Here is a 10,118-nt window from a genome sequence, read left to right as displayed (position 1 = left end):
AGCAACATCTGGGAAACCCCACACTCATGGAGGAGCTTGTGGCAAAGCTTCCCACCAGCAAACGAGTGGATTGGGCCAGGCACGCTGCATCGATCCAGCCCTTTCCCACTGTAGCGCACTTCAGCGCGTGGCTACAGGAGTACGCGAACATCGTGTGTACGATTTTGGACGTCGATGGAAAGGAGCCGAGGCGTCGAGTTCTACACGCGAGCGTCGACCAGAACGGATACGAGCAGCGGGATGACCGGCATGGAGGTTGTCCAATTTGTGAAGGTCAACATGCTACGACGAGTTGCAGCGAATTCATTGGAGCTTCGCCACCGGGCAGATGGAGCATGGTGAAGAGGCATCGGCTCTGCTTCACATGCTTACGGAGTGGGCATGCGGCCAGATCCTGCGATGTGCATGGCGAGTGCCAGATCAACGGATGCCGCAGATTGCATCACCGTCTGCTACATGAAGAGGACGAAGGGCGAAGACGGCCGGAGCAGCGAGGTGGTTTCAGGCGCCACAACGGAGGGAACCAGATGTCACCAGTTTCCAGACGCAGCCCGGACAGGAGGTCTTCGCCACGAGGTGGTTACAGGGACCACGAGAGGACCCAGGAGTCGGCTGTCCGCAGGAACAGCCAGGAGAGAAGGGCCCCGCAGCCAGCGGAGGCGCCCATGCAGAGGAACTTGAGCATTGACGTCAAAGGAGGCCGACTTTTGTTCCGTATACTGCCAGTAACGCTGTACGGAGCTAGTCGCCAGGTGGACACATACGCGCTATTAGATGAAGGATCCTCCGTCACGATGATCGACGATGAGCTACGGAGGGATCTGGGAGTGCAAGGCGAACGTCGACAACTGAACATCCAATGGTTTGGAGGAAGAGCAAGCAGGGAGCCTACCAACGTGGTGAGCCTGGAGATCAGTGGAGCTGGGAAGCCCACTCGTCACCCGTTGAGGAACGTGTACGCCGTTTCGAGCCTGAGTCTGCCGATGCAGACGTTATGTCGACGAGATGTCCAGGGCGTTCATAAGGATTCGCGACTGCCGATGAAACCCTACAGCAACGTGGTGCCGAAGTTGCTCATCGGACTGGACCATGGACATTTAGGATTGCCACTTAGGACGAGGCGGTTCGCCAGAGAGGGACCGTTCGCGGCCGCAACCGAGCTTGGATGGGTTGTGTTTGGGCCAGTAAGTGGACAATCGACTACGCCGTCACCGAGGTCCTGCCTTCTAGCCGTGTCAGTGGAGGACACGATGGAAAAGATGGTGGAGGACTACGTCGAGATGGAAGGCTTTGGTGTGAAGCTCGCGCAACCGGTCGCAGCCAGCGACGACGCGCGGGCCCAAAGGATCCTCGACGACACCACGGTGAAAGTGGGGCGTCGCGACCAGACGGGTTTGCTCTGGAAGGATGACCACGCTGTGCTGCCACGGAGCTACGAGATGGCACACAGACGGCTGATCAACGTCGAGAAGTTGAAGCGCAACGGGCTGTTGGCGCTAGTATACGATCGGATCATCAAGGACGTGTCCAAAGGATATGCGAGGAAATTGCAGCCGGATGAGGTCGCGGGGAAGAGCGACAAGCTATGGAATTTGCCACAATTCGGTGTCGAAACCCCGAACAAGCCCGGTGAGGTCCGGCTTGTGTTTAATGCTGCAGACAAGGTTGGAGATCGATGTTCCCAACGATTCCTTTGGAGAGATGGTAACGACGATCGAGACCCGGATGTGTACGAGGTGAGCAAGAACTTCGTGGGAGCCGACAAGGACGCCAGACGATTTGGAGACGCGTTCGAGACGGAGAGGATACAGAGGCGGAGTATGGGAGCAGATGGTGCATTGCGTCAAGCGAGTGCTGCGCCATACCCTGGAAGAAGTCGCGCCGAGGGACCATGTGGAGTCCCACCATGGAGTACCTGCCTACGCTTGTGCGCCGCGAGAAGTGGTGCCAGGGAACGGAGCCCATCCGATATGGTCTTCGTCTGCGATCCTGCCTTGCCCAGACGAGAGTGGCGCAAGGGCATCGTGGAGGAGGTTTACAGCGGAGCTGATGGAGATGGATGGAGGAGCTAATGGACTATCTTGGACAATGTTGCGGCCCGTCTCTAAACTTGGAGTTTTTGGATTTGAGTGAAGCGGGTCTTCACGGGGTCGGGGATGTCGACGGTCAAAAACATTGTTATCGATAGTTAAGTCAGTATTATTAGGAAATGTAGTATTTCAAGTTATCGGAATTACGGGCCTACTAATAGCGGTAGTGTGAATGCCGCCAAAAAGTGCCATTCATTGTTTTGTTGATTGTAGGAGGGCACACTGCGGTAAGAAGAAGGATTTATATTTGAATTGTAAACTAATGTATGAATTTATAGAATAAAACGTTCCGTTAGCCACAGCCAAGGCCTTTGAAGTACCCCTTTCTTCGGACCTACGCGTGTGGGGAGCCGTTTAAGGCAACTCCACATGACACAAAACAACAGTAAGATTAATGTGGAGGCTGATTAGTCTCTCCATCGTCTTGATGTGGAAGGACGACAGGCTTAAAGGTCTGAAATCCTTAGGGGTAGGTGTGATGGTTTTACCGCTTTGGGTATGAATACCTTTGTCCGCAACCACGTTCCGGGCACGATGCCTATTCTGAAAATTGCCGAGAAAGCTTTCCTGATCCATGAACTCAGATTGGGTCCAGCTTTGATTAATTGTGCCGGGAATTTGCTATCTGGGCCTGGGGATTTGAAGGGCTTGAAGCTGTTTATCGCCCAGCTGAGATACCTATTACTCAATAGGTATTCGAGCTGGTTTGGGAGGGAGAGGCTGTCCTCCTGTCTCTACTTTTCCGGGATTTTTTTTCTTTTTGAGAGCACCCGGGGTAATGTGCATTTTTGAGAGCTTCTTAAAGGGCGCAAGTGGGTGCGACCACCATGGTGGTTTCTTTGACTTCTTTGACAGTCGTTAGCGTATCCATTATGGCATCCAGGTCTTCCGTGCTGTCAACGTCCCTTGTTGGAGGTTATCCCAAGGATCTTTCTAATTTTTCTTTGTATAACTCCCAGTTCACTTTTCTCTGGTTGCGTACTGTAAGTGGATTTAAGTTCTGGAAATTGATCACTAATTCTATGTATCGATAGTCTGAGAAAGAGTTTTTCTCTAGGACTCCCTATTACCCACCAGAAGATTTGAGCCTAGGATAAAATCGAGAATTGACTCACAAAATTGATTTGACATTCCTTCCGGGTGCCCCTCTTCGGTCGGCTCCTTTAAGTCTGGCTTTTATGCTTCTGCCTCCAGCTCGATACCTCCTGTATTAATCTTTTCATCGGATTTGTAGATACGGACCGTCACGTGCTCGAATCCGTATTTGATTCGTATTTGATCCGTATTGAGAGTGAGGACGACCTGCCTCCGCAGTCCTACCGCCTCCTCGATTTTGGCGACTTTCCAGTCCGCCGTGGGAAGCGTCGGATTGCACATCTTAAGCATCGTCAGGATGGTTTTAGGGTCGGCTGTCTTTTCTGTGAGCCATACTCGCGCCCTCGGCTTACTTGGGATCTAGTCCCAGTCAACCGCCACCAGCTTTGCTACGGGGTAGATCTCCCCAGCGTAGAAAGTAGAGACTGTTAGATCTGTACAGATCGCGCGTCTTGGCAGGCAATTACCTTAACACTACCCTCATACCATCCTGCGTCTTCTCATTCTGGTGGGGGCTCTTCGCTCTATAGAATCTCCTCCACGAAGCACACATGCAACTCTTTAACCACTCGTCGCCAAAGGTCCTTGGTGATAATCTTTGTCCAGGACTCCAATAAGGATTGGCGGCTGGGCCTTTCTCTTCTTGGCTTGGGAGGCTCCTCCCTTCGTTGCTCTCTGCCTTTTCGCGCTCTGTGAGATTTCCTTGGCGAGCCCGTCACATCCGTCTTTTCCGGTTGGAAGTCGGGCAGTATTTCCCTTTATCTAACACTTTATAACCTCGGCCTGGTCCGGGTTCATTTCCGCCGATGGGTCCGCCCTCATTAGGATGAAGGCTGCTCTCCTCCTATCTTTATAGGAACCTTTCCGCTGCTTCGAGTGAGACGCTACCGGACCAGGGTTCACCTTAGGGGCCCCGTCGGTTGCCTTAGAGGTTGACCATGAGGTCTTCTTCTCCACGCCGTTCGGTGGCTCTATGGCTAGCCCCGCTTTGGCAGAAGTTGCCTTGGCATCCTCCTCCGCACCGCCGCGTCCCGCCTCCAGATGTTGCCTCTCTGTAGGGAGCTTCTCCATCCCAGCAACTCCTTGGCTTTTAAGGGCCTTGAAGTTTGACGGGTCACTGACCCCATTTCCTTTTTCTTTTTCCTTTTTTTCTCCCTTTTTCTGGGAGTTCCGTTCTAAGATAAGAGTTTTGGAAAAAATAAACAAATATTTCGCAATAGTATCGACGACTATCGATGGTACTATCGACATAATCGATGGTTTAAAATTTACTATCGTCGAATATCGATGGCGCTCACTATCGATAGTACCAAAACTCTGAGCCAGCTACTTCCATTGCTCTCGTTCCTCTTTTGTTGGATTACTCTTTCATATGGAAAATGGAAAGTCATGTGTATATAGTAACATATCAACAAAACCTGTTAGAGTGTATATCAATAAGTTTCGTAAACCGAAGGTGAAGCCTTTTGTCTTTAAATTCGTAATACCGCTGCAAATAGCCTAATTGCAATTTTCGTAAAAACATAAACATAAACATAAACATTTAGTTATTCCAATTCGGGTGAAAACAGCCTCATTTCAAAGTCTCAATTTCTGAGAGTCACTTCAGACTGAAAACCAAAACAATATTTTGGTAAGCCTTTGCATTTTGGATTTTGGTAAATTCCGATTCCAATGTTTCTCACTTCTCTTAAGTGAAATAAAACTAAAGAGCTCAAACCATTCTTAAGTGGGCACCCACTTCATAAGAAATTTCAAATTTTTCTTGTAACCTCTTTAAATTGAGATCCAAAGCCTTCCACGTCAACTGACACCTCAAGTAATAGATTCCGACTCAATCGACTTTCTTCAGAGAACAAAGCCTCTCAGACATAAAAGCTTCGTTGAAGCTTTGATCTGCAAAAAGCTTCAGCAAGGGTACGTGTAAAAAGGACTTAGAGCCCCAAAGTTAAGTTAGTTCTAAAATTCTGAAGTTCTAAGCTGTTTTAAAGAATCATACTCTATCAAATCTGAACTCAAATAAAAATAATTTTTTTTTCAAACTAATTTGAAGAAGATATGTAATTATATGAGCATCGGCGAATAGGGCAATTACAATAAAAATGTTTTTGTGTTTTCCTAATTTTTCTCAATCTTTAATCATTTACTATTCCTTATACACTATCCCATGCTCTGTCTCGCTCTCTCTCTCAACTGCGCTCCCAAATGATGTTGCCCCTCTTGACCAGGTGCTTTTCGGTAGATCAGCCAAGTGCAAATTTAACCAAAAACAAGAAAGGAAAGCTAACTTCGGGCGGAGCAGAAGTTTATATACCCTTGCAGTTAAAACCGGATATATATCGCAAACATCGGATATAGTTGGCCGATCCTTATGGGAATAGGAATATATAATCCAATTTATTACAATACAAAATCTAAAAAAAGTCCCAAACTTCTATCTTCAAAAATACGTTGTTGATATATTTACCAAATACCATTTCCGATCGTTCAGTTATATGGCAGCTATGGGATATAGTCGGCCGATCCTAATGAAATTTGGTAGGTTGGATCAACTGACCAAAAATAGAATCTGTATTAAATTCCAGATTTCTATCTTCAAAAACACGAAAGTAGGGTCATTTCCGATCGTTCAGTTATATGGCAGCTATAGGATATAGTCGGCCGATCCTTATGAAATTTGGCACGTCGTAATATTTTGCCAAAAATAGCTATCATGTCAAATTTGAACTCTCTAACTCTAAAAACACCAAATTTATACCATTTCCGATCAATCAGTTATATGGCAGCTATAGGATATAGTCGGCCGATTCGGGCCGTTCCGACTTATATACTGCGTGCACAGGAAAGAAGGGTGTGTGCAAAGTTTCAAGACGATAGCTTCAAAACTGAGAGACTAGTTCGCGTAGAAACAGACAGACGGACAGACAGACGGACAGACGGACAGACGGACATGCTCATATCAACTCAGGAGGTGATCCTGATCAAGAATATATATACTTTATAGGGTCGGAGATGTCTCCTTCACTGCGTTGCACACTCTTGACCAAAATTATAATACCCTCTGCAAGGGTATAACAAGAAAGTAAAGCTAACTTCGGGCGAAGCCGAAGTTGATATACCCTTGCAGTTAAAACCGGATATATATCGCAAACATCGGATATAGTTGGCTGATCCTTATGAGAATATGATAATGTAACCCAATTTATTATAATACAAAATCTAAAAAAAGTCCCAAACTTCTTTCTTCAAAAATTCCAAAGTTGGTATTTCTACCAAAAACCATTTCCGATCGTTCAGTAATATGTCAGCTATAAGATATAGTCGGCCGATCATTATGAAATTTGGTAGGTCGGATTATCTGACCAAAAATATAATTGTATTAAGTTACAGATTTCTATCTTCAAAAACACGAAAATTGGGTCATTTCCGATCGTTCAGTTATATGGCAGCTATAGAATATAGTCGGCCGATCCTTTTGAAATTTGGCATGTCGTAATGTTTTGCCAAAAATAACTCTCATATCAAATTTGACTCCCTAACTTTAAAAACACCAAATTTATACCATTTCCGATCAATCAGTTTTATGGCAGCTATAGGATATAGTCGGCCGTTCCGACTTATATACTGCGTGGAAAGGAAAGAAGGGTGTGTGCAAAGTTTCAAGACGATAGCTTTAAGGGGTTATATACAGTTGTGATTGATTAAAAATATAAGATTTAATACACCTCTTGTTAGTCTCGCAAAGAGAAGATTCAAGAAATAAACGCAACGATAAAAAAAAAATAAAAAAATTATCAGCATCTACACGGGCGTCTTTACTCGGGCGGCCCTAAAAAGCTTCGAATTCCCGCAACAGAAGCTAAATAGCTTACAGTCCAGTTTTCTGTGTAGCGTAATTCCTACTTACTTGTCGTTACCACTGAGTGAAAAAGAATCCGCTGATAGGCATGGAAGCTTTAAACTTGGTAGTTTGTACCTCCTAGTGAAGAGGACAAGTTCGGTCTTGGATGGATTCTCTCCTGGCCCGTACTTATCTGCCCATTCTGAGAACCCTCAGTTTGTCCGTTATGCGATCGCATAGAGTCTATGTAAACTTTTCCAGTGAAGGCAATTGCGACATCATCCGCATAAGCATTAACTTTGCATCCACCACCCTCTACGGATTGCAGTAGGTTGTTAACCGCCTCCGACGAATCTTTGAATAGACTCTCCTTCTAGTGTCGCCTCAACATTTTTCCTCACGGTTTTATGTCTACTCCTATGTCTTATCAGCGCATTGATTATTGAACATGGCAGGATGTTGTTGAACGCACCTTCTATGTCTAGAAAACCAAAAAGCGCGTATTTCTTATCACTAAGTGCCTTTTCGACGGACGTAGTGATCTCGTGGAGAGCCGTCTCCGTGGATCGATCTTTCTATACGTATGCTGGGATCCCGAAATATCATTTGGGTTAATGGTAAGATAAACGTGGAGGCTAATATGTCTCCCCATTGTCTTGAGGAGGAAGCTCGACAGACTTCTTGGTCTGAAGTCCTTAGGTGAGCAGTGCGATGATTTTCCCGCTTTGGGTATAAAAAAAACCTTCGTCAGCAACCACGTCTCGTGCACGATACCTGTTCTGAAAATTGCTGTGAAGATTTTCCTAACCAATAACCACAGATTGGGACTGGCTTTGGTAAGTTGGGCCGGGAAGATGCGATCTGGGCCTGAAGATTTAAAGGGTTAAAAGGCCCTAAAGAAGGCAATTGCAACATCACCCGCATAAGCGATAACTTTGCGACCACCACCTTCTAGGGACCGCAGTAGGCTATTGACCGCCACGTTCCACAGTAGGGTGTAGAGTACACCTCCATGCGGAGTGTCTCTTCTGATGTATCTTTGAATAGATTCTTCTCCTAATATCGCCTCAACAGTCCTGTTTACCAGGATCTGCTTTATAAAGCGTACGGATTGATCGTCTATTCCTAGTCTCGTCAGCTCATTGGTTATCGAACTTGGCAAAATGTTGTTGAACGCACCTTCTATGTCTAGAAAACCAATGAGTGCGTATTCCTTGTCACTAACTGACTTTTCGACGAACGTATTGATCTCGTGGAGTGCCGTATCCGTGGATCGGCCCTTCCTATACGTATGTTGTGATCCCGAGATATCATTTGGGTTGATGGTAAGATTAATGTGGAGGCTGATTAGTCTCTCCATCGTCTTGATGTGGAAGGACGACAGGCTTATAGGTCTGAAATCCTTAGGGGTAGGTGTGATGGCTTTACCGCTTTGGGTATGAATACCTTTGTTCGCAACCACGTTCCGGGCACGATGCCTATTCTGAAAATTGCCGAGAAAGCTTTCCTGATCCATGAACTCAGATTGGGTCCAGCTTTGATTAATTGTGCGGGAATTTGCTATCTGGGCCTAGGGATTTGAAGGGCTTGAAGCTGTTTATCGCCCAGCTGAGATACCTATTACTCAATAGGTATTCGAGCTGGTTTGGGAGGGAGAGGCTGTCCTCCTGTCTCTACTTTTCCGGGATTTTTTTTCTTTTTGAGAGCACCCGGGGTAATGTGCATTTTTGAGAGCTTCTTAAAGGGCGCAAGTGGGTGCGACCACAATGGTGGTTTCTTTGACTTCTTTGACAGCCGTTAGCGTATCCATCATGGCATCCAGGTCTTCCGTGCTGTCAACATCCCTTGTTGGAGGTTATCCCAAGGATCTTTCTAATTTTTCTTTGTATAACTCCCAGTTCACTTTTCTCTGGTTGCGTACTGTAAGTGGATTTAAGTTCTGGAAATTGATCACTAATTCTATGTATCGATAGTCTGAGAAAGAGTTTTTCTCTAGGACTCCCTATTACCCACCAGAAGATTTGAGCCTAGGATAAAATCGAGAATTGACTCACAAAATTGATTTGACATTCCTTCCGGGTGCCCCTCTTCGGTCGGCTCCTTTAAGTCTGGCTTTTATGCTTCTGCCTCCAGCTCGATACCTCCTGTATTAATCTTTTCATCGGATTTGTAGATACGGACCGTCACGTGCTCGAATCCGTATTTGATTCGTATTTGATCCGTATTGAGAGTGAGGACGACCTGCCTCCGCAGTCCTACCGCCTCCTCGATTTTGGCGACTTTCCAGTCCGCCGTGGGAAGCGTCGGATTGCACATCTTAAGCATCGTCAGGATGGTTTTAGGGTCGGCTGTCTTTCAAATTTGAACTCCCTAACTTTAAAAACACCAAAGTTATACCATTTCCGATCAATCAGTTATATGGCAGCTATAGGATATAGTCGGCCGATCCGGGCCGTTCCGACTTATATACTGCGTGCAAAGGAAAGAAGGGTGTGTGCAAAGTTTCAAGTCGATAGCCTTAAAACTGAGAGACTAGTTCGCGTAGAAACAGACAGACAGACGGACAGACGGACATGCTCATATTAACTCAGGAGGTGATCCTGATCAAGAATATATATACTTTATAGGGTCGGAGATGTCTCCTTCACTGCGTTGCACACTTTTGACCAAAATTATAATACCCTCTGCAAGGGTATAACAAGAAAGTAAAGCTAACTTCGGGCGAAGCCGAAGTTGATATACCCTTGCAGTTAAAACCGGATATATATCGCAAACATCGGATATAGTTGGCTGATCCTTATGAGAATATGATAATGTAACCCAATTTATTATAATACAAAATCTAAAAAAAGTCCCAAACTTCTTTCTTCAAAAATTCCAAAGTTGGTATTTCTACCAAAAACCATTTCCGATCGTTCAGTAATATGTCAGCTATAAGATATAGTCGGCCGATCATTATGAAATTTGGTAGGTCGGATTATCTGACCAAAAATAGAATTGTATTAAGTTACAGATTTCTATCTTCAAAATCACGAAAGTTGGGTCATTTCCGATCGTTCAGTTATATGGCAGCTATAGAATATAGTCGGCCG

At 45.7% G+C, this 10,118-nt stretch overlaps 1 protein-coding gene across 1 annotated transcript; it reads left to right on the top strand.

Moving 5' to 3' along the window:
- Window positions 1-757: 757 nt before the first annotated feature.
- On the top strand, window positions 758-2,475 carry LOC122322066 (uncharacterized). Its single transcript, XM_043213383.2, has 2 exons — window positions 758-2,317; window positions 2,369-2,475. Exon 1 carries the CDS (start codon window positions 795-797, stop codon window positions 2,070-2,072), a length of 1,278 nt encoding a protein of 425 aa, XP_043069318.1. The 5' UTR covers window positions 758-794; the 3' UTR covers window positions 2,073-2,317; window positions 2,369-2,475.
- The last annotated feature ends 7,643 nt before the right edge of the window (window positions 2,476-10,118 follow it).

The sequence above is a fragment of the Drosophila bipectinata genome, chromosome 4 (genome assembly GCF_030179905.1).
Source record: "Drosophila bipectinata strain 14024-0381.07 chromosome 4, DbipHiC1v2, whole genome shotgun sequence".
NCBI classification, from domain to species: domain Eukaryota; kingdom Metazoa; phylum Arthropoda; class Insecta; order Diptera; family Drosophilidae; genus Drosophila; species Drosophila bipectinata.
This window is presented reverse-complemented; position numbering and strand designations above follow the sequence as displayed.